At 34.1% G+C, this 26663-nt stretch overlaps 1 protein-coding gene and 1 long non-coding RNA gene across 2 annotated transcripts in view; one reads left to right on the top strand and one right to left on the bottom strand.

Annotated features, from left to right (window-relative positions):
- The window catches only part of LOC149488038 (uncharacterized), a 103919-nt gene that overhangs the window by 12251 nt on the left and 65005 nt on the right, over positions 1–26663 (top strand). The window lies entirely within an intron of this gene.
- On the bottom strand, positions 320–24990 carry LOC149488042 (uncharacterized). The gene is made up of 4 exons (XM_089696771.1): positions 24921–24990; positions 2040–2248; positions 904–1918; positions 320–823 (listed from the first exon to the last, which is right to left on the bottom strand). The coding sequence occupies exons 2-4, from the start codon at positions 2212–2214 to the stop codon at positions 649–651; spliced, it is 1365 nt and encodes a 454-aa protein (XP_089552897.1). The 5' UTR covers positions 2215–2248; positions 24921–24990; the 3' UTR covers positions 320–648.

Here is a 26663-nt window from a genome sequence, read left to right as displayed (position 1 = left end):
GTGTAAAATTTTTCAATAATGTAGATGTCCATTGTTTCTGAGAATAATGTTTGTGTTTATGATAATGTATAAATATAATTCCGTTTTTCTAACTTCTAACTTATTTATGTATATATACTTATTAAAAATTTCGTTTTTGCCTTTGCTATCGTTAGAATTTTTAGGAAATTGTCTTATTTTAATTTATTTGTTAATGTTATCGTTAATATTATCCAAGGAATATTCTTAACCATAGGAGGTGTATAAAAAAGTTCTGTATTTACTCTTGACTTATCTGTATAAGCATTTACTATATTGGGTGAAATAAAACACATAAATATACATTTTAAATAATTTTAATCATAATCGACTGTTTGCAGTATATGAATTCGAGTTTAAAGTTAAGAAATATACATAATATATAATATCTAAATATATTTTATGTACAGATAAATAGAAAAAGTAGTCGAATATAACTAACAGCTATCGATAGATCCGAGCGGCGAGAGTGCAGGCGGCCGGCGGAAAGCGGTGCGGACGAGGCGCACCTCGCCATAAAATCTTAGAAAAATAGATAAATCGCTCAAAAATGTCAGAATCAGTCGAGAAGAGAGAAGAGTTCGTGGGTATAATAAGAGAGATCAACGAAGAACGCTGATTAGACCCATCTCAAGCATACTCAGTGTCAGTAGACAGCGACCGTTCTGCTGGTGACCGTCTACCACCGCCTTCCGCCGTTGCCGGTTCGCCTGCTTGCGCTTGCGCGTACGCCAGACTCTTCTGGTAGCTGAACAGCTGCCGCTCCAGAGAGTAGTTCTCCGCTTGTAGAGCAGCGATTTCTCGTCTGTAAAAAAATGTTGTAGTTTAACTATTTGGTAAAACATACAATTCAAAGTGGATAAAGTCATTTCGATAGTTAATTACCTCATTTGATGAGCATGTAAACGACAAAGATCATCATAAACATGATAGGTAGCTTGGAAGAGTAAATAAGTGTCACCCCATTCGATGCGCACTCGCACCTCTCCACCGGGATGTAAGAAAGGACTTCCAGCGCGGGATACATCCTCAACCCGCAATGCCGTCTCCATCATAAGACCTTCATCGGCATTTTCTTGAGCGTAATAGTTTTCAAAGGGTGCACCAGGTAACTCACAGGCATCTGGCTCGCCCGGTGCTGATACAGTACGCACTAACCACGCAGACCAACTGACGTACCGAAGATGATTCCTGGGCACATGGTGAACGTCCCGATACAACATGTGAAGTCTCACTAATTCTGAATGTGTATCACAGCGCATCGCCCACGCTTGCTTATCACGATCGTAACACGTCGCCGCCCTTCCGCCTACGGGAACAGCCAATTCAGCCAGAGCTCTTGCCCATACAAGTTCCACAGTCAATCTTACGCCCTTATGAAGAAGTCGAGAAGGCGGACGAGGTATCCAAGGCGGAGTGCGACCTTCTGCATCACATAAGCACTCGAGTGGTCCAGAGTGTATCCGTCTATCACCTTCACCAAGAGCGAGAGCGTATCGCACTCTGCATAATTGTCCTTCTCCTGATAATCGCACCAACCGCAGACTTAATGGTTCTTTTCCACTTCCACCAGTAGCTGACACAGACCAATCGAACCCAGCGAATGCAAAAGGAGGAGTGTCAAGTCGAGGAGCACGAAGTTCAGACGAATATAGAGTTCTTACACGCGACATGCTCAATTCGAGTTGGAATTCGCCGCGTGCGTCTGCGAACTTTGCGGTGAGTTCGGCGAGAGAGACGCATCGCCCGCGGCCTTGAGCCGCACATCCTGCGTTAAAACGGACTTGCTTCCCAGAGAAACCTTCATTAGCAGTGAAGTGATCGCGGCTTAGAAGAGTGAAAGTGAAGTCGACGTAAACTCGCATTCCCTCGCAGACACCTCGCCATACCAAATAGACACCTGAAAATAAAGTATCTTGTTCATAGAGCTTGGTTACTTATGATTTACGGCCTTATTGCTACTTATTACTTTGCCTAGGCTGAAATAATTGTCTACTATCAACTCATGTTTTAGAACGCACCTAGCGCTGTATCCGTGCGACTGAATGCCACGGCCCATCGCTGGTGCGCGCAGCTGAAGTCCTTCGAGGTGACGTCACGGTCGGGCTCCCTGGTGGCGGACCGGGTGACGACGAACGTGAACACGTGCGTATCGGCGCGGTCTTTGAGCCGCGTCGCGCGGTACAGCAACGCCATGCGCCCGCGCACCGCTCGCCCGCCCCGCCTTCGTCTAAGTAAGGAAATTAGGAATATAGTCTCTAGACAAAATGGCAAAGCGCCTGATATCTATTGGTTTTCCATGTAGATTTGCGACTTTTGCTGTAGTCAATCTAGACATTTAAAAGGTAAAGAATATCCCATTCAGCTGAAAATTTATAAAATAGGTCAAAACATCATCTATACCTACATATAATATTAAAAAAATACTAATATCTATTATAAAGATTTCAACCTATTTTCTAAAAAGAAAATTAATTTCCATGCTATCGATCTAGGACATTCACTATTATTTTAGTAATTTTTAATAGCACTAGTCGTGAGAAATATCGCACGTGTTATCTAAGTATATCGCAGTCGCATTGTATTATTTATCATTATATTGCTAATTCCAAGGACCAACACTTATCATACGTAATTACAACTTTTTCACGAACACAAAATGCACAATAGCAAGTATTCTGTTTTAACTTTTAACCATACCTCCAATTCAAAATAATAACGAACGTGATCATTATTTCTGAAGTTCACTTCGCATCCACACGTTTATTGATCATTATTCTGACAGCCTCGACCGTTAGCCGTATCATGTAGCAACACCCCTGTATTAAAAATTTCATTATGATCGCCCAATAAAAACATCCTCCTAAATGCAATAATGGAATAAACTCTATTCATGGTTTTCGAAATTGTTATTCAGCAAAAATGTTCTCATAAAATGTCTCTATGGGGCCTTTCCTGTGGATAATTGATGGTTCCTGAAAATTTATGTGTTCCGAAAGCCTTTGTGCGAAATAAAAATGCGAAACAGGGTGGTATTGAGGAAATTGAGCCGTGGTTTTTGTTCCGGAACCGACAGTTATGATATACGTGACGTGTCCAGGCCGGACAAATGATAGAGGATAAAAATCCTTGTTACATTGTTCTATCTTCACATTGAACAGTGTTTTGGCATTGGGCCAGTTTCACGACTTGTTGATAGTCATACTTAACACATTTTGGCTCTTATTTTCAATTTTCATACATTAGTTATATTCTGTCATCTTCAGAGAGACGGAAATAAGGTTAGGTATAAAAGTAGGTACTATATATAATTCATTTTAAAGTAAGTCTATGTTTTTAAATTTTTTTATAGTATATTGAAATTATACAGTACGTACCTAAGATTATTAGATAACGCCTTTTCGTAATCAGCAAATATATCTTCTAAATTGATAAATGTTTATACATTTGCATGTTCATTTGTTTGTCTTTCTTTCATGTCGCCACAGAGCGATTTTATTATATAATTTTTGTGTTGAAGAAGTTATAATGTTGGTGAATGTTGGTGAAGTTATACAAGGCTACTTTGTGCTAGAGTGCTAGAGTGACATTGGCTACTTTTTACCTTGGTGAAACATTTTCAAATAAGTTAAATTTTTACAAAGGTAGCAAACTAAATATTTATTGTAAGTTATGTTAACAAAAGAGTAAATTGCTTAATGAACTAATTTCTTGAGCATTTTCTGTACAATTAGACTGAAATCCTCCGGTCAGTTCATTTGTAATGCCTTCTGAAGTCAGAACATTCACTGCTTCAATGAAACATAACTTTGTAAACATTCTGACTTCCAAAGCTTTCAATAGAGCTAAATACTTGTAGATTTATTTGCAGGGACTATTTATGGTGATTTTCAATGAGTACTAAAAGTTTAAATTAATATGTTTTCGATAACTAAGTACGATAATTTTTGCTCCGTAACTGATTTAACGTCATCTATACATATAATAAATCTGTAGAAGGGTCAATTCTGTACATTGAAAATATTGAAAAAATAAATAGCAGGGGGTGCTACTGGATCGATACCAAACCCAAATATGTGATTAAAAAAATTTTTGTTTGTCTGTCTGTCTGTCTGTCTGTCTGTATGTGAAGACATCACGTGAAAACTAACGGTTCGATTTCGATGAAACTTGGTATAATTATACCTTATTATCCTGGGCGTAAAATAGGATACTTTTTATCCTGGAAAAATACGTAGAAAAAAAATTAATCTTAATTTATCAGTTTTATCCATAGACGTTGTTCTGTAGAACAGCGAACACACGTTGCGTATTATTATAGGCCTAGCCGTATTTGGATCCAATAGATATTTATAAGATGTCATTGTCAGAGTTAATCAAAATGGAGACCATCCACGCGAAGACCGACATCCGCGCGGACGGAGTCGCGGGCGGAAGCTAGTAATTAATAAAGTACTGTTATTTTAAAATTAACGTGACAGACTTATTAATTCCACTAATTTATTTTGGGATGAACAAATGATTCTTAATTTGGCATACATAAAACTTATCTTATTCATAAACAGGCGTGAATCAGCAATTTCAATTGTGAATATTTAGCGGCGCCATGAAAAATATTCCATTAATGTATACATAACGTTATTACCCGTAACAAATATGTTGACATTTAATTTTACATGGCAACATTATCGAAGTGACGGAGGGTAGCATTTTACGAACGAACCTGATTTTATGTGACATAAAATGATAGTAACTCTGGATAAGAATCCCCCTACGCCCGAATAAAGGGAATCTACACGAACATCTTAATTCAATAACTTTGAGTATAAAAACCACATTTGAATTTATGGCTTTCGCAACATTATCCAGGATCATAAAGAAAAGCTGTAATATCTTTTAAAGATGCTTAAGTATCAGAGAAGCAATATGAGACGAACATCACGCGTAGAGCGTGCGTAGAGCCGTACGTTGATACAATAAATGTATCATGTATGTGTGTGTAATTGATTTATATGTACTATTTTTAATCACAGAAGTTTATGTCTAAAACAATTATATGAAACGATCATATCGTATAGAGTAGGTATGTACAAGTTTAAATTAGTTTATCGTAAATAATGCTTAAGCTTAACATATGAATGTAGGTAGACTTTGTTGATAAGATCTTAATGACACTGTACAAGTAAAACAATATCTGTATATTGAACGTAGAAACATATCCAGTTTGTATACATTATAATGTAACTTCGAGCATTGTTACATAAACTCGTACAAGTATAATATAACTATTTAGAAGCGTCGAGTAGCAACTGAAAGGGTCCAAAGTTCAGACCTCTTCGTTAATATTTGATCGAATAAATCATTCCTTGTCGTGTTCAATTAACTTGGTTCAGTTCTAAATGAAGACTAATAATCTCCATCTTTATTAGTTTTAGTTTATTCGTAAAACTTTCTTAGATTATTCATATTAACTATTTGATAAATGAGATCGTTATCCCAAATAGAAAATTCTGTTCTTATTCTATTCCCTTTTATTTTTCTGTGTTATTAATGTTCCAGTGAATCGATCATAGAATTTGTTAAATTTTATGAAGGTAATATTTTGTATCTTTCTAATTTACTTTCAATACATCTCCCTTTCTCACACCCTACATGGTTGTTTTCCGTAACATAATATATCTTTAAAAGTTTTTAGGACATTGTCCGTGTTTTCCAATTACAGCACTAGAGCGCATTATGCGGCATAATGCTTAACGTTGAATGTTCCAACTACAGCAACGCTTCGCACAATCGAGCACTCTTAAAAGTAATGCGCGTGAATTGATGCGTGCAATCGATTTATCGTTAGTAATTATTAATTGTTGGAAAAAAATTTAAAGCTTTCGTTTCATTGTAGTTTTTTCGAAATAATCAAAGTTAATTCAAATTGTGTTAAAAAAATAAATATAAGTATGGATGAAGGTACAAACATTGAAAAAAATGTTAATGAAATAATCAAAATCCAAATTACTTAAAATAACCGTAAATATTTTTCAACCAATTATTAAGTATACCACTTTATTTACACATTAATGAGGTTATTTCTAACTCTATGAATATTTTTTTTTCAACACTGAACTTAGCGCAACCTGCTGGTGCGTTTCACGTTCCAATTAGGCATCAGCTTAATTCGGCATTGTGCGCCGCTGAGTCGCATTATGCTCTGTAATTGGAAAACAGCCTGTATCTTTAGAATTGATAAACAGATATTCAACAAATACATTTATTACACTTTATTTTCACTACGATGTCACGAAATCTCACCGTGACGTCTTACATCGTCCCGCCTAGACCAATTGAAGTCTAGTGAGGAAATAGGAGATGTAAGCCGGTTCGTGATTTGTGAGTGGCTGTATGAAACTAGACAACGTCGCTACAACTTAGCGTTGGAAACTAGATTTTCTTACTGTGTGAAAATAGACTATTGCTTTTTAAATGTGACTTTAGGAGTAAGTATTGCTTTAAAATGTAACTTTAGGGGTATGTTGTGGTCGAAATTTAATACAATATGTAGGAGTTTATTTAACGATTAACGACTACGCCCCACTTTATTGTAACATATGTTTGACAAATGAACATTACAATACGAAAGCAACAAGGTATTTATCATCGCGATACGTGTAGGGAGCTCTCTAAAATATGTATGAGACAATTCCCTATGCGTAGGTATTAATATACAGGTAAATAGAGTGAACAAAGGTAATATGTTTGAACATTATTGCTCTGTGATCACATTTGAAATTGTAACATTTTATTACAAACTTATTCTGCTCGGATGCAATGTCCCACTGCGGTTCTATTATTACCCTTTCGAATGAAATAACATGAAATGAAAATTACATTATTCTGTTGTAAAAATAAGTCTTATACCTAGCTGTTTTCTGGAATTTCCTTTATAAAAGAAACTAGCTTACCGCCCGCGGCTTCGCCCGCTTTGTCTGAAACCTAATAAATTACATATATACTAAAACCTTCCTCTTGAATCACTCTATCTATTAAAAAAAGCTGCATCAAAATCCGTTGCGTGGTTTTAAGGATTTAAGCATACAAAGGGACATAGGGACAGAGAATGCGACTTTGTTTTATACTATGTAGTGATAATATGTGATTTGTTTTCATCACTCGATAGTGATAGAAATCGTTAACACGTTTGCAGAATTAGATAATAGATTTCATTTCAATCCAACGAACGTGAAATGAAATGATAATTTATTCAAGCATTTAAATGTCCGCTCACTCATAATAAAAAATATTAAGTGAAGTGGAAGAAATTCGCTAGCACTCGCTAAAGTAGTGCCTAGTAAAGTATTTCATCCGGACGCTTTGCTCAGAAAAAATTTCATTGGAAAAATAATTCTAATTAAAATTAATTGGTAGCGGTCGGGAAATTGTTAGCGGAATTATTTACAATAGTGTTACTACTTCAGTACCTACTCATTTAGGATAATTACAAGCTTCGCAAAAATACTGCGTGTAATGTAAAGCACTTCTGAGTTTAATTTAATTTATTACTCCCTTAAGATTTCTGGAATTTAAACACAATTTAATGTTTGCTTAGAATAAAGAATCGTTATGGTAGATTACTCCTTTTTATTAAAGAAATGGGTCGTTAGTAATTTAGTGAGAAACTGTAATATATTTTACTAAAATAAAAAATCTTGTCGAACGAAATCCCTGTGGTTTTATCATTAAGGACCGAATTACTATTGAAGGAATAAGAAGAATATGTAAATATATCTCAAATTCACAAGACATTCCGTCCGTAACTCTGAAAAAAATAATATTTTTTTTAAACCCTCAAATTCAGTTTGTGATTCACAAGCAAGCATGTTGCTTTTTGTTAGACAACGAGCGTCTAAATCACCTCCCTCTGTAACCAACAGAGCGAGACAACCCACGGCCATTCCCTAAATTTGTATAAATTACTTGTATATTTTGTCAACTCCAGCTTTTTTACAGTGAATCCTAGGGTAGTCAAATTTTGTTGCGTGAATCAGGAATTCAAGATGAAAAGAATACAAGAAAATGTTTGCGAGTTCTTTTAGTTATAATATGGAAATTATATCGGCTATTAGCATTATAAAAGTTGTATAATACAAATTACAATATTATTTATGAAGCATCCATCGTGAAATATTTAACGCTTTGACTGTACAAAGTATGATAATTTAGGTAGGCAAAGAAATCTTAAGACTTAAAATGAAATACTTATTATAATTTTATTTTCTTATAGTACCTAAATATTAAAATAATATTCAAATTTGATTTTTAAAAAAGCAAAAATATCATAAAACTTAGATGTTTTAAATGTCTTATATATATTTTGAATTTTTTTGACTCGACTGCCAAACAAAAAGTAATATGAGAAAATATTACAAATAAGTAAAAAAAGGTGAAGACAAAGAAAACTTCAGAACCCTTTGGCCGTTTCTCCCACGATTTTTCATCTCCGTTAGAAAAATAAGGTTGATATAAAATAAATTCTTATGAACCCGTAGCGTAATGAACCATTCAAATCGAACACTGATTTAACGGTATGAAAGCTTCTCTCAAACAAACAATTTTCGATTGAGGAAATAGTTGAGATTCGCAATATTTTCCTCGAAGAACGTGTCTCTTAAACGACGAACATTTTGGCAATGGCGTTGTTAACGTGAATCGCTTTAATAAATCTCTTTCTTTCGTACGTTTCTTAAACAATCTTTAAAAATAACCTGAGATCTTTTTAAAACATATTAATCGTATATATAACGTTCGTTAAAGAATAGAGACCCCAGTGATTGGCATCACAATACACGGAAAATTATTGAATAAAAGTTTACCAGAGCTCCCAGGTGCGACACACTTGCGTTTGACAGGTTTAATCCTAGCTATAGATCTAGTATTGATCGTTGCAGGAATAGACAAAGCATGCGGTCTACCGACCACAGATAATTAATAACCGACCATAAGCACTCCAATACTACTGGAATATATCCCTGGTTTATATAGCGATAATGTTCAGTATTTTGTACACTGCGTGCGAACACCCGTTAACCTGCCCCTAAAGATTTAACGATGGGGGTTGGACGAATGCCCCCACTAATCGCCTCTATTGTTATATAGCGTGATTTCCTCTTTTTACTTTTATAAATTTCCGAGAATGTTTATAAATGAATGTTTAATGTCCCGGATTTATAACGCTCTTATCAGCCGTTTCCAACGACACAGTTTTACGTTCTGTAAAAATACTGTTTTGAAAAGCGATTTCTTTTATTTTACATCGTGGAACACGCGTGTTGTGCTTGATATCGTGTGACATGCTTTTATGAAGTATTTTAATGCTTTATAATTATTATGAAGCCTTTCCATGTTTACTGAAATTGAAACTGATAACGATGTTCGTTTAGTGATACATATAGTTTCTGCTTATAACTGCTTTAAACTAAATTGTACAATAAGAAAATTTTCGTAGCGCCATTCCCTAAATTGTGCAATTCAAATCATAAATTTTATTACGATTGGTTCATTAACATCTAAAATATACTGAGATTTAACAAAGAGTCAAACAAGCAATTGTTATAAAGCTCGCTGTTAGATCATCTAACTTAGAACTTATTCGATCTATAATTATTGTCAGAACTTGTTGCCCTAGGGCCTATCAACCATCGGGGCTAGAATATTTTATGGCAATGTTTTATACGCCCTTAAATGGTTCGCTACTCATCTGAAACTAATTGAAACAAATGAATGATCGCTATCGTTTATAAACAAGGGAATATGTTTGACATTTCCTTATATTTTTATCGAACCCCTGCTCGCAAAACGCTTTGAAAGCTTTACTGATATATGCTTTGTACGAAGTTTGTATTGTTTTGATATAATAATATCAAATATGACTCACGTGCACGTGTAGTATAAATAAGACAGGCATGTTTTGATGGAAAATGTTTTCATGGTAAGAATAAAATTTAACATGGCAACAATCAAGAAAACTGCGGAAGTCAGATCGTTTAGAAAGTTCCTCAAACGAATTCATTTATTCGACCGTTCTTTTGTGTTCCAGCCTTCTAATTAGTTTGGAAGGTGAATCAAAACAAACGAAATTGAAAACATTAAAGAAGGTCGAATAATATAAAAGTCAATCTTACACCGGGGAGTGTAAAATTTGAAATGTTTTGTTTTCGAGTATAAGGGTGACAAATCAACATCGAGCTATGCTGCGCTGTACTGCGCTGTGCTGTGTTTGGTCAACTCGCTCGTTTAATATTTTAATGAGGATACAAACAACCCATGCTGTGCTGCGCTGTGTGAGGCTACGCTCTGTTTAAAAACGCAGCAGTCTCGAGCGAGGCGCGCTACCCGCCGTGCTGAGCCGCGCTGTGCCGAACTGTGCTATGTTTTTATGGAGCTCTGCCATGCTGCGCTGTGTCGAGCTTATTAACACTAGAGCGCACGCGCGGGGGACATTGGTCACCCAGTGCTATATATTGCTAAATATTTTTTTAAAGAATCGTACTTGAGTGTTGTTGTCTCAGGTATTCCCCGACTACCAATCACCGGACATTTTAGCAGCGTGTCAGCTTCCTTGGTGCAACGAAGTGTACTCTGCGAAAATATAAAAGTACATGGGTGACGCATGTCCCCCGCGCGAGCGTTCTAGGAAGTTTTTGAAATCATACAATTACGAGTGAAAATCAAGTATACCGCTTTTATTTTTTACTGCTCTTATGATCAATTTATACTTTTAAGAAATTATTAATATATGGGTAACTAAAATCGAAATAAAATACTCATATTCGAGTGCTAGAACATACTTATTTTTTATTGAAAATAAAATTTTATTGGATAAGAACAACTTATTCTTAAACTTTATAATTAGATGATTATTTTTACCAAATTTGTAGTTTCCAAAGTAAAAAAAACTGATTGATCACAATAAGTAAAAAATTAGTTACTTTTCACAGAGGTTTATGTTTAGCTCATAATTTAAGTAAAATGAGAAAATATTGATATTTTTTTTGTTTCATCACTTAAAAATAAAGTTGATTCATAAATAAGTACTTCGTTTACTTTTTAACCCATTGACCACCGAGCGGCCCGATCGGGCCGAGACACAATAGATTTTCTATTGTGTCTGTGATCCGAGGACTGACGGATTAAACTACGATTTTTATGAAAAAAAACGTGCGTCGTATTGGGTGACATTTATTATGTGACCCACGCGTGCACTCAAGGAAAATTTTAGGCGCGAGCGCTCTAGTGTTAATAATAATTAAAATGATTTTTAGTCATTCGCAAATATTTAAAAAAATCGTCTTCAGTGGCAATACTCTTTAGAAAATGAAATTCTCCGTATTTTTCACGTATGGTGTGAGGTAACAAGCTACCGTGACTGGACTCTTTTAACGACAAAATAACACATAAAATATCCATATCCGCTTCTTCTTCACTTTCATCTTCATCGGATTCAACTATGTCGTAATGTTTACGTTTTTTTGAAAATAGGGTCATATTTGACGAGATAAACGACTACACGAGCTGCTGATTACTTTATACTGAGCTAGATTGTTAACCTTCCTATACTCGCGCCAATTTTTGTAACACCTATACTCGCGCACGGTGTCACAGACCGATAGTGTTTACCCCTACACTATATATATTTACTAAGAAAACCGAAAACTATAACAATTTTTTTAAAGTTTAGGATGTACTGAAACAAAATAGTATTGATCATACTTAGTCTTTTAATTATTTTACTGACTTATAGTCTATAACAAATCAGTCCTCGAATTTGAGATGTTTTTCTTAAGTACTAGGGAAAACTAAATTAAAAACAGAACTTCTTTTTCAAAACAAAATAAACTTCTAAGTAATAATAATAAACATATCAAAGCACATATTTATCTATGTTTGGCTTAGTTTTGAGCCTTGCCTGTCCATCTTTTCCCAAGTAAAAATCACGGGAACTTCAGATATCTCTTCATTGTCATCGTCTTGCTCGGTGTCGTATGTCTCTTCTTGTACCTCCACGTTGTCTTCCACCTCACTGTCATTTTCGTCTTCATAGCAGAACCAGAACTTGATTCTTCCAGCAACAATCTGATTTGATCATCGTTCATTTTGACATGAAGTATGGCCTAAAAAATTGGTCAAAATATAATTTAGAGCAACATTCATACATATATTTTACTATACATACTTCATAAAGTATACAGTCTTAAAAAATATATAAATGTACAAAATATATAATATTAATACTTACACAAAAAGTTGCACCTATACTCGCGTCGGTCTCATGGACCGATTGGCGCCAAATGCTATGATACGTGAACTTCTGCCGACCACGCGACCTGCACTAAAATGAAGTTAGCCCCAAATCTGGAAACTAGCAAGGAACTCGACTTCACAGGATTTACCTGCATAAAATAATTACGAAAATGTGTTTCGTCGGTCTCACAGACCAACGCGCGAGTATAGGAAGGTTTAAAAACGTAGCTTAAGAAACACAGCACAGCACAGCGCAGCATCGTTTAATTGTTAAAAAAACGTAGCTTAAGAAACACAGCACAGCACAGCGCAGTACAGCGCAGCATAGCTCGATGTTGATTTGTCACCCTAAGGCAAAATTATTGTCTCAACTCGCAACATATCATAATATTTACATGAGACATAAATATTTAAAAAATACCAAAATTGCCCCTTAATAAACCATCCACCTAACTTGTTATTAGATGTGCTATCTCCTACACAATCTGAAACAAATCTCTTTCAATTTCTCAACATTTGACTGTAACCTACCAAGGGAATTGTTATCAAAAACCACTCAAATTATTATACATAATACACCTTTATCCACGACACAATTCCAGGTACATCGTAAGACACATTTCATTTCAACCGTCGCAGTTATAAAGCTGAAACACGCTATAGAGACGAGCTGTGAGCACCTACATAAAATTAATAATCCCCAGATTATATAATTCAATGTGCACTCAGGCTTACTCCAAGATTAAGGACACACGATGTGGATCCTATTTATATTGTATTCTTACCTTTATACTCGAGTATGACGTATATAAAATTTCTGGTAAATTGATTCTGTTTTACACTTATAGAGGAATAGTCACGTTTTTACCCCACGTTCGTTATTTTCGAGAGATTCTTGACGTGTGTAAATCAATTTGTAAGTCGTTAATCCACACGAACATACATATCCTATTTTACATATCAATTTTTATGCTACTCTGATCATAAAAATAGCTTTACAAAAGAATCCATTATTTCATTTTATTTCGTGTTTTGATATTTTGCCCAATATTTGACTCAATATTTTGTTATCTAAATAATCTGATTAAGCGTTCATTTAAATATTCGAGAATGTTCCAATTAATCCTTCGGTAAATTTATTTAGCTTGGATATTTATAACTTAGATAAATATCTTTAGACTTTACTTACTAAATGTTGTTAATGTTTTATTTTTAATTTGCTATTATAGCGTAGTTTTGTTCTACTCGTAACAATTTTCATTTTCCGAGTAGTAAATTGGCAACCAAACTTCAAGAAGGTTGGCTAGCCCAGAATTTAGGATACCTACATATATTTTAATTGTTATCAAACATGCGTGTATTCAAAATTTTCACTTTATAATATATAACTTCTTATGAGCTTTTTATAGTTTCGCGTCTTATACTTTATTTTCTTGATATGTAATTTTTATTACAAAAATTAAACGTAGCATAAGCCTCCGAGTAAAAGATGCAATAACATTCTTAAGGTATTTTCGACTCTACCTAAAACTTTTTAAATTCTACAGACGAAATATAATATCTTATCGTACCTACTATTAACAATAAATATTTACACATAATTGCGTAATTGTACAAGTTTTTCGTTTGAATGTATTTCTCTATAGATGTTAACAGGAAAATGGGCTATGGATTCGCAATAGCAGTTAGTGGCCAATCTAATATCGGAGTTTTTGGCCATAAAGGAATTCCAATAAAGATTAATGGTAACTGCCTGAAGGTACGGTAGTTTTTATCTACACATCTATGTAATGGCTGCGTTTTCCGCTTTTCCAAAGTTATTTTAAATTATATTTACCAAGTTACTGGTACAAAATCTTTATGCTAATGCGTTTGTATAGCATTATTTTTATGTGTTAATAGACGTACTTTTAAAAAGTTTACTCCAAAAATAAAGCAATGTACTTAATTAATTTTTTTTTATTATTAGTGTGCCAGCAGGGAAATGAATTAACTACGTAACACTTACGTAAAAGTACATTGAATAGATAAATAGATAGTAGGTACTCGACACTTTCCATACTTCAATAAATTAAGATCCCTCACCAGTATAAAGCACAAATTTAGCAACATCAATATGTATTTATAAACAGCCTTTGAACAGGTGTGAAAGCTCGTCGGTAAAGGGCTTGATGATATAAATAGTTCACGTACGACACCTAGTTACCTACAGGCTACATCCCTCGATCTGAGTGCCCAAAGGATTATATTTTTATCACCGAACGAAATGTGAAGCCCGAAATATTACGTAGAAACTTTTACGTCACATTTTTTATACTTGAGAGCCGCACTGAAGCCGCAAAATTCCCTAATGCACCGTGACTTTTCACAATGTTCTTTCACTAATATTTATTAAGGTAATGATGCTGTTATACGGTATATGGATCACAAAATAAACTTATGTGAATTCTAAATAAAAGCAAGGCAGGCCGGGTGAGTTACATATAACGAATTTTCTTCTTTGCCAACATTTAAAGATACCAAAATCGCTTTACTCCATGACGTGACGGTATTGCCATGACGCGACCTTGAAATTTTACTCTCAAAGCGCCTGAATAAGTTTCACTTGAAAAAGCAGACATCGAGTTCCGACACAATTATAATTACATGTTTCCCTCAATAAAACAAGAAACTAAATAGCTAAAATGGATTCATTCTCAAGCAAACATTCGTATTCAAAGAATCCCGCCCTATTTCTTTACCACGCTTCAGAAACAAGAGGGGTAAAACTGCTTACTCATGAAACCGTAACTCAACGTCATACATCACGTTAAAACCACGCTCATAAGCCGAAAAGTTTATACTCAATTCCTGTCGCATGCTATACCAAGTTTATTATATGAAGTAATATTAGTAATGCTTGTTTGTGGCTTGCTAATAGTGAAATGTGTGGAATTATTACCGTAATATCAGATTTACGTAAACTGTTTAACATACCTATTTACTTGGGAAAGGCTAGAAGATGTGATCGTAAGTCAAATTAAATGTGAATTTAAGTACTGTAATGGTAAGCATAAATATAACAGATTTTGTCACTCTATGAAAGAATGCAAAATATTTACGTAAGTTGTAAATTCTGCAAATTACAGTCGCTTACTCAGTTTTTCTATAAGAAAAACTGCAAGCAATTTACTTAAAGCAGCAACAATAACGGCTTTTCATATATCACGGCCACTATTTATTTATAGGCAACTTATGTAAATGAGTACTGAATCGATAAGTGTGAAGGGTAACATGCAGGGACAAAATGGGAAGATTCAAAGGCGCGATGAATATTTAACATTATAGCATATGCTTGTAAAGGTACCTCAAAAACCATATCTATACGAATCCATACTAATATTATAAATGCGAAAGTAACTCTGTCTGTCTGTCTGTTACTGAATCACGCCTAAACTACAGAACCAATTTTCAGGAAATTTGGTATGGAGATATTTTGATACCCTAGAAAGGACATAGGCTACTTTTTATCCCCGGAAAATGACGCAATCCCGGAAATCCCACGGGAACGGGAACGATGCGGGATTTTCTTTGAAAACGCGGGCGAAGCCGCGGGCGGAAAGCTATTATTATATAACTGAAGAGTTTGGTTATTTGCTTGAACGCGCTTAGCTCATGAACTACGGACACGTTTTCGAAACTTATTTCACTGTTCCATAGTCCATTTACCGAGAAAGGCTATTATAGGCTACCATTGGGTTAAGACCAATAGGAGCGGAGCATTGCGGGTAAAACCGCGGGGCACAGCTAGTTCTGACTTCTGTATAAGCTATTTTATACTGGACATATATTGTATAGTTTATTTATATCACTTATCTCTACTTTAATCAGTCGCTATCAGCTTTTATAGTGGTATACGTAGCACAAGTCAATATTTGGAACTCACCCTCGTCAAGTAAATTAAAGAAAGAGATTCGATTCCAGCTTCTTTGCGAGTAAATTCTAAGAAATACGAAATACGTGAATTTCGCTCGAACATGAATATTTTCTGCCGACGCGATAAAGGACCTAAAATGTGGAGTGGGTTTTCTATAAACGCATTAAATCCTGCTCTGCTTACTATTACTATAAATCTGTCCTGTGAATAGATTTTCATAAAAAAAATCACGTAGATGTAATAACTTATGGATATTCTGTCTTTTATTTTCTTTATTCTATGGAGTAATTTATACAATCGCAAACGAACAGCTGTAAGTCCTGTACGGTCTTTAATAATTACATAACAAACATCATATTTCGCATAAGACTTCTTAAGAATTCCTAACTTGGACTTGGACTTGAATTAAAAACAAAATACGATTTCATAACGAATACCCAAAACTTTTGTCATCATTTCCATATTTGATTTCAAGCACCCATTCACGTTGAGACAAAAAGATTTATCTTCCCTTTACATTTGAATTAAAAGCAGAATACTTTTAGTTCAAAAATTATGGCATCTCATCAGAGCCCGCAGTCGTTTCCTCGTTTCTTCGTAAGAGACAGGTATTGTGCTAAAGTTGATTGAGAATCTAATTGTCGTCGTGTGAAATGGCGTAGGTATAACATTCATTGTTTGAAGGGTATGTTAACGGGAACTGAATTAAAACATACGCTATGTAATTTGCAGTGAAGTTATAAAATCAATTGCACAAGGTCTAATTCAGAAATTACGATCGCAAAATAATATAAAATTAAAGTATTAATATTATTTCGTTTATTTCGTAAGTTACATAACGAATTCACTGTTTTATTATTTTATTAATATTCTTTCAGTGGGTGCATTATCTTCATTTTGGAAAAACAAATTAGTTTAACAATAAATTTCTTCCTGCATACGAGTCTGAATTCGATTAAACGTGTTTCTCGCAAAAAATACATACATTTCAACATCACGTATTAATGCACCATAAAATATTTATTCTCCATTATTTACTTTTAATTATATTATGAATATATTGTGGTGGTTAAATACATATTACGAAAAATTATAATTCTTTTACTGACACTTCACGCCGCTTGAGTGAAAGTAGATGTTGAATGGATGCTTCAACTTGATTGCCTCGTTATAAGCTAACGAAATATGGATGTTTGTATAATAATGTACGTTATTCATTGGTCATTTGTGATTGGGAATATTCAACGATAGTTCAAGACATTTATAAAACTACAACGATGATACAAAGCTCGACACCAATATTTGTTTAAGGGCAAATTATACTTTTTAATAATATTTTTAGTAGAATCTTCTATTATGGATATAGGATAGAAAAAATAACCTGATTTTTTTTAGTAAAATGTCTAGTTCACTCATGTTATATTTCACAATCTTTTCAGTTATTATTTTTATTCTTATACACAACAACAACAAAAAAATAGAAAGATAGTAAATATTATGCTCTGTTTTCACATTTATTTATTTAACAGTAACCGAGTATAACAAATTACAGGGAAGCGTCGAGGGCGGTCCCAGACAAATAATTCCACGATGAATTTTCATGATGTTCATTTGAAATTATTTATGCATTAAATATGTTTTAGTATTGGTTTAGTTTGTAGCAATGATTTATTGGACAATTATGCTATTGCTCATTTAGTCGAGTTATTACTTAGTCAATGAATGTCGTTTGTGTTTTATTCCCGTGATACTATTATTTTTTTATTTGCTTCGTTTTAATGACAAACAATATTATAGATTGAATTCTGATGATAAAAGAACAATTATGTTATTAAATAAAAAAGACTGTTTAGATTAGATATTTTTTATGAAAATTCAATATTTATTTTTACAAGTACAGCCTAAAATGATCGATCGTTAAGGAATAACATTTACAATTCTTGAAATTTATTACTACAGAAAAAAACGTTAACCTATCATGTTAAAAACATACAAGTTTATACTAAAAATTCTGGCTTTTTATGTAGCAATATTTTTCTTTATTTTCACAATACTGATAACAACTTTAAACATTTTCCCGGAATTACAGTTTCGTGTTAGTGACAGGCACATACACACTGTCATAAGGGGAGACCTCACTTAACTGGTTGTTATCGACTTATGCTGAGAAAAATGGGGTCGAGAACTAGAGAATAACAAAAAGTTAGATATGTCTCTAAGGGTGTACTGATATCATTAACGTAAAAGTCTTTTAGTGTATCTACGATCTACATATCAGCTGTAAGGTCAAAACTAAACCACAGAAAAAGTCAGGCAAGATTTTTGATCCTAAAAGATGAAAGAGGTGAGGGTAATTTGTATGAACAAGTTGCGAGCGGAACGTAAAAGTTACAATCAACCCCGCAGGTCGTAGGTTAATTAGTAACAGTGAACACAATCAATAGGAGCGATTATCGAAATTGAATTCACGCGAATACAATATCAAATTCGGCAAACATTTACACGCAAGCAGAGTTAAGCCATTAGGCCCTCTTGCCCTAATTGCCAGCCCACCTGCTTACTTGAGTACACAACACTGACGTAGGGTAAACATCATTTATCAGGGGAAAGTACGAATAATTAATTTATAATCTTACCTTTGTCAATATTTCCCTGGAGGTATAAATTTAAAGGCACGTTGGAACACATTAATTTTAACAAGTAATTATTGGAGGTAACCCAAGTGGTTGTGCGCCTAATACTCTTTGTAAATTGTAATCACCTTTTATAATCTTTCGGTGTGATATTTCCCCGATAGGTAATGAACATTTACAAGACTTTGTTTATTATACCTGCCAAATACAATAATTCGCTTCGTGTCCCTATCACAATTAAGCTGATATTAACGACACCTTTTATGGTAAAATCCATCACACTCAGAACACTCCTAATATTATGTACACGTACCATAACACGTACACATTTTCGTATATAGTAAAGTATATAATAACAGTCTATAGTAGCCGAGTTTAAATCAAATACAGCATGTACAGAAATTGTGTCAGGCGATATGAAATTCAGTTCCAATTAGTACAACAGATAACATCATACCTATCTTGTACTAAATATAGACTCATTAGCTCTGTGTAGCCGTAATCAGGAACTCGTTAGAGGACAAAAGCGTAGTACTTTCATAATCTCAAACGAATAATGAAGGAATTACGAATGGTTAGGGAGCCAGGTGCAAATTTGGTTAACTATTTCCTCTCAAGAGATAATTCGTCAGACGCATGAGAGTATAGTATTATAAAGCCTCGTGAACGTCAGCTGGCGCTCGGTTGGGGGGGTGCCTCTCACGCACATAGGAAAAAAAATACATTCATTCATTCATTTCCTCTCAGCTAAAAATTTGTCAAATTGTAGCTAACCCAATATCTCAACGAAAAAAAATAGTCAGCTGGTTACAACATGGTGTATTATACGTCAGCTGGTGTCTCGAACATGAAAGTTAAATTTAAAGAAAAATTTATTTTCCGTTATTTCCTCTCAAACAAAAATTTACCTGATGATACCTTATATGTAACTGTGGATAAATATATATGTCAGCTGATACGGGAGGCTACAACCGCTCTTCCCCCCAACCGAGCTCCAGCTGACGTTCACGAGGCTTCATAATACTATACTTTGATGCATTTTACTAATTACCGCTTGAGAGGAACTTGGTCATAAAATCTGCTGCTGGCTCCCGGACCAGAATGCACTAAACAGAACTTGACCTAGAAAACTAAATTGTCACTTGAAGGCATTTTATCACCTTTAAAAAGAAATCATATTTTCACCTTTTCACTCCACATAACACGAAAATACAAACTTCGTAATTTTCGTAGCGTATTCTACGTATTCTACGCTACGAAATTTACGACATATTACGGAGCTTAATCGTCTTACGAACATAAATAATTAGTAGTTTTGCACCATAATTTTATTTATAACATTGAATATTGTAACAGATTTGTGCTTTTCAGTTCAACTATTATCATCATGTATTATTTTATGCATGAAAATTACTTAGAAGACTGGGAGAGCATAATAATTTAATATTAAAAAAAAATATACTAACAAAACTGCTCTTTTCATTTCCATTAAACAAATAATCCCCGGTCATGTTAAAAATTCAAGAGTGTGACTCCAATAGCAGTTATAATATAAGTGGGTACAGAGCCTCGGGCTTTACATTATGTACTAATAAATGAAACGGTAACTCTTAATTATCTTCCTCTTCCTCTCCAAGGCTTTTAATCCCGATTCTGCCACACGATGATTTCCAATTACTATTGTTATTCCTATGCCTCTCACAATGCTCTGTAATACACCTATGTTGTTACGCTCATTATTATAAAAAACCTATTTTATCTCGCTCATGATGTAAAAAAACATTATTAATATTTTTATTATTTTACCGGGAATCTTGCGTGACCAACTTGATTAATCATTTCGGAAATCATATGTCTTTGCCATCGATTTTGTGATTCGTCTAAAGTTAATATTTTTATTCTAGCACTTACGTAAACGAACAATCAATGAATAAAATACCCGGTAATAGAGTTAATTCTTTCTTCATCATCGTTTAGTTTTCATTGTTTTAATGTTTATAGACATAAACCGCTTAACGAATTTGCATTAATTTTCATAATACCTACTCGTAAGAGCGTGGAAGATTAAGGACAGGCATATAGACTACAGGCCCGTGTTGAAAAAATTATGGGTCATTTGACCCACCACCTGACCTATCTAGAATGATATAAGAGCATAAAATAATAAGATTCAGCACTATGACGTCACTTGTAAGCTGTCCACCTGAGTGCAGATGAGAATTCGAAGGTTCAGGTAGAGATTTTCTCCCCTTGTCTCCATGATTTTTGTACGGCATTGCGGAATAATTGATTAAAAGTAGTATAGAAATAGTATGACACAGATGCCGTACAAAATCAAATGACCAAATTTACCCCGGCAACTGTCGAAAAATAAAAATAAATTCCGACTTTGTGGACCACCATTTTTGTACGGCATCTGTGTCATACTATTTCTATACTGCTTTTAAGCCATTATTCCGCAACGCCGTACAAAAATCATGGAGACAAGGGGAGAAAATCTCTACCTGAACCTTCGAATTCTCATCTGCACTCAGGTGGACAGCTTACAAGTGACGTCATAGTGCTGAATCTTTTTATTTTATGCTCTTATATCATTCTAGATAGGTCAGGTGGTGGGTCAAATGACCCATAATTTTTTCAACATGGGCCTGTAGTCTAATAGACTATTAATCTAATATTGGCAGTTAGTCATAGCGACAAGAATAATAATAATAATAAAATAAGAAAGAAAGAATTTTAATGAATCAAATGTAATTTGTCAGAATTTAAGAACATACAGTTACAAGATTAAGAATTCAGTTTACTTAATTTATTTTTTTTATGAAAATAAATAGTTAAATAAAAAAAACACTTTATTGCACAATGCACAGACACATAATACAGTTTCGCAAACAAAGGAATCTTCACTGTACAAATTGGTGGCCTCATCGCTTTGGAGCGATTTCTTCCAGGCAACCTTGAAAATACATGTTTTATTGAAATGAAATGAAATGAAAAACGTTTATTTATACACACATTATAAAATAGTTACACAATAAATTAAAGACACGACGATCGACTAAACTAGGTACTAGACCTGTGCTATAGTCGATCGACGCTTTCCTCTCTTTAAGACATAGTGCCAGCATTATAACGTGTGTTAAAGTTTGTGAGTGTGTGTGTGTGTGTGTTAGTGTGTGTGTGTGTGTGTGTGTGTGTGTGTGTGTGTGTGTTTATGCGTGTGGTTGAGTTTATAGGTATAAGATTGTGCGTGAGTTTAAATGGATAAGTATGCGTGAAATGAGGGCTTTATATAGATTATCCCTTCAATACATTAGTCTCATTAAATTTCAATTCTTACACAATATAATCATCTGTTCATTTTATAAATTCTTCAGTTTCCACATATGATAAGGTGAGTAGCATGTTTGTGATTTTATATTTAAGGCTAAAAGACGTCAAGTTGTGGATATTCAAAATTTTATTAACTTTGTTATAGAGAAAAGGACCCATATAGGCTTTACAACGTTTTGCTGCTACAGTATGAACTAAAGGTAAGTTGAAGATTTTATAGTTGCGTCTTTTTTCCGTTAGATTTATATTTCGAGCTGATAGGTTATGGGTGTCTAGAATACAGTCTAATATAAAAAGTTTTCTGACAGAGAGAAGTTTACATTCATTGTATAGCGTTGAAGTTGAGTAGAAAATTGGCTTAGCCATCATCACTTTGAGAACGGCTCGTTGCGCTCTTTCAATTTTGAGCATGTGAGTTTTTGCAGCTCCGCCCCACACCTGAATACAATAGCCCAATACTGATTGGCAAATGGCAAAATATACTTTTTTTAAGATCTCAATGTCAGCGATTTCTCGAAGCTTCCTAAATATTACCATAAGTTTCCGAGTGCGTGAAGCCAGAGTTTGAATATGATGCTTCCATGTTAATTGGTTATCCAAGTGCACACCTAGGTATTTTATGGCTGAAGCACTTTCTAATTTTCTACACTGGCACGAATGGTTATTTTGGATATAGTTAAATGTATCACACATATGTGCTGTTATTTCAAGTTCTCTCGGCTGCGAACACTTATACAGTGAGAAGGTTAAGTATTTGGTTTTTTCTAGATTGATAGTCAATATGTTTTCACTTAACCATGACATAACTTTTGCTAGTCCAGCCTCTGCAGATCTTTTTGTGCTATACCAGTCATTCCCGCTAAACACAATGGCCGTGTCATCAGCAAATGTTACAACATGACCATTAGATCCTCCTATTATAATGAAAAATTTACCGAATCAACTAACTGAATTACTAAATACGTTTTGAAATGTCTGTATTAGAAAATCTTTACCTTTCGTACAAAGGTAGGTACATACAGATGAAAATATATTTTATCTACATGTAAAACGGATCAAATGGTCATACAGTTCGAGACCTTATGCTCCAAGGGTTATCCCGATAGCCTATAAAAAGCTACATCTACAAAGTTTTATCCTGTACCCAACTCGATATTAAAAGCAAAAAGTATTGATATTGAGGTCCATTGAGGCTTAGCTCCGAATTTGAAGCATGAAACACAAACCATATTTTAATATCAAATCATCATCGATATGAAATAGAGTGAATGTAAATTTCATTTTACACTAGCGGTCCGCCCCGGCTTCGCCCGTGGTACATGTTTACGTTTTCTCTACATAAGAACCATCCTCGTACTTCAAGGAATATAATAAAAAAAGAATTATCGAAATCGGTTCAGCCGTTCTCGAGTTATGCGCTTACCAACACATTTTGCGATTCATTTTTATATATAAGAAGATTATCGTATTCGAATATGCAAGAAAAACCCATTTCCAATGCTTTTTTTAATACTTACCTAGTTAACTATAATATAAGCAGGTTGTATAAGCCATACGTTTTTGAAAAATATATTTATGGTTAGGTATAGTTATTTATTTGATTTATAATATAGTGTTTTAATGCAATAATAGTTTGAAATAAAATTTTAAATTACTTCCAATAAAAATGAAAGCGTAGGTATGCTTTTCTTGTTGAAACATTTTCCCTTTTAAAAGTATGCAAACCAAACCGCTCACCTCTAATGTTATCTTTTCATTATTAATGAAGTGAAGTGTCTTCAATTACTCTTGATAAAGGCAAAGGAAAATATATAAGTATTCGCAAGCAATTTAAGTATACATGCCGCTAATTCCCACGTTACTCAAATAACAAAGTTTATTGAAAATTATTTTTAAAGCATAGACAATTTTAGAAGTGCTGAATATTTTCCCGCCTGATTTGATCTGTGCTGTGAAACGTAAATCTGTCACGCGCGTAGACTACATAGAGATAAAAGCCATTGCAAATATTGCCAGAATATAAACGATATTTTTAGTGGATAAAACATTCATGTTTTAAGGGGATTACACTGGTTTTTTTTATTCTTCTTTGTAATAAAAGTTGGTTTGTTTTGCTCTATATTCATATTTGATAGATAATATTAAAAATACATTTGCCTGCACACTTCACAATTATTAAGCTTGTAAAAATAGATGCATTAAACTACAGAAATATAACTCATTTATAAGTTTATTCCTTTAATTTATGTATAGAACAAGCGATGCGTTAAATATGTATGTTCAATATATCGAGCTGTTGGACAGAATTTGTGAAGGTGTCACGTAGGTGCAAATTAGGTCGCGACTAACGTAAACATACGATTACTAGGTAGCCTTAGGTGTATCCTATATTTTATATAGGTATATGTTCTTGGTAAGTATATTTTATAGAGCAATATTTCATAAAAATATTTCACGTACGTGTTAAAATTATGAGGAGCACACAGTTTAAAAATGATTTTAGAAATATGTATAAGAAATATACTATAATAAGTAGGTTAAAAATTTATAATAAATTACTAACATTAACAACTAATAATTATAAAATAATTTCACATTTCTAGAAGAGTCAATCACAACACAGACTAAAAAAAGTTGTTCAGTAAGTAAAAGCGCGCGAAAAAAACGGGCACAGACAATAGACTAGCGAAGTTTGAGTGTAGCATAAACATTGCTGCGCAACAGGCGCGTACCTGAGGCGGTCGGCCGGGAACTGCGGAGCGCTGAGCCACCGCGCCGCTCCTCGCGGACTAACGCAGCGCCTGCCAGGACGCGCCCAACCAACGGTGTTGCTAACGTTGCCTTTTATTTACCTCGAAATATTAGATTGTTGTATTGGTGAAAGTAAATTTGGATGATAGCCAAACTTGTATACTTGTATACTATAAGTAAACAAATTTCGCGTATAAGGAACTAATTACTTTAGATTTATTTAGGATTTTATTGCTTTCATCATATTTTAGGAATTATAGTTTGTGTTTTTGTCCTTTGTTCTTGTACTTTGTACCTACATATTGTATTGTTACTAAACTGTTACTAAATGCTAAATCCGTAAATTTTGTATTTTATTTTACAGGTATCATGCCAAATGCCAGCCAAAATGTTTAAAAAATGTTTTTTTACTTGACATGATTTTTTTTTACCATTGCATAAGTGTTATTTTTCACACCTGAGCTACGGTAACATAATATCTTTTGTTATTTTTTTACAAAAATTCTTACATACATTCATCATTCACACATTCCTCACTGAACCAATTATAACTGAAAATCCTCCTTCGTAATCCATTGAAATTGTTCCTCCTTCGTAATCTTCCGTAATGGACTCATAACGGCGTTTCAACTCGATCTCCGGATACGCAGGGAACGTTTGTAATTGGCAACACTGACGCCCCGCGCCCCTACGACCCGGGCAGCTTTAATGAAGCCAGGGAGATCGGGGGGAACGGAAGATAGAACCCATGCCGGATGGACGACTTCGAACTCTCAGATCCGACTTCCTTTACATTTCAGCCGCTCACGAACGCAAATAGATACAAAAAAGCCGGAGTTCAACAAGTTCAAACTTTCGCATCGGAAACTTTGCATACCACTTTCACTGAACGTTTCTCCGCTCTTGACGTTTCAATTTATTGACGATAAACAAGCCAATAAAAGCGTCCCAATCGTTTCGAAGAGCGACTAATCTCCGCGACGATTGAAGTGTCATTTGAATGAGGTATCGATTCTCTTAATCGAAGCCAATTTCCCGAAATGTTCGCCAGGTGACTTACGATTCGTTATAGAAATCACTGATCCGTGTAATTAACCATTACTTTAATAAATTTTCTCGTCTCTCGTTATTTTGGGCGTTGGAAATTAGCATTGTTTTTCTCGATTATTGTAGCCAATTCCTTATTTTATTCAATTCTTTTATTTCTTTACGTGATCTGTCTGTATAAATATAAGTGGAGCTTTTTTCACACGTTTGTAATGTTAGAAATATTCCATTTACGAGATGTTTATAAATAAATAATAATATGAAACATAATACATTTGTTTCTTCATTCTCTCCCCTAAACTTAATTAAAATTTTTATGATAGCTATAGCACACGATACCTAAAAATACTTCTTTGACCGAAAATGAAACATTGATGTGAAAATTTGAGTTTCACTCCAACTCTTTACCGGCTTTATCTCAGAAATATATATCAAAATACGAATAATCCCTTTACTGTCGCGCGAAGTATCTTTTTAACAAGGGCTTAAAAATGTAATGGCATGGAATTGTAAAATATATTTGTTGAACATGAGATATTTTGCTGTATTTGACTGTTTTTAATGATGAGTATATATCTATACTCAAATTTTAAATGCGATTTTCTTTTTATCTGTAGATAACAATTCCTTTTTCACCGCTCTATCACATTTATGTGGATAAAAAGATAGGGAGTAAA

The sequence above is a fragment of the Colias philodice genome, chromosome 6 (genome assembly GCF_061535455.1).
Source record: "Colias philodice isolate Cphi_HAF_F1 chromosome 6, ilColPhil1 Martin Lab GWU primary, whole genome shotgun sequence".
NCBI lineage: Eukaryota > Metazoa > Arthropoda > Insecta > Lepidoptera > Pieridae > Colias > Colias philodice.
This window is presented reverse-complemented; position numbering and strand designations above follow the sequence as displayed.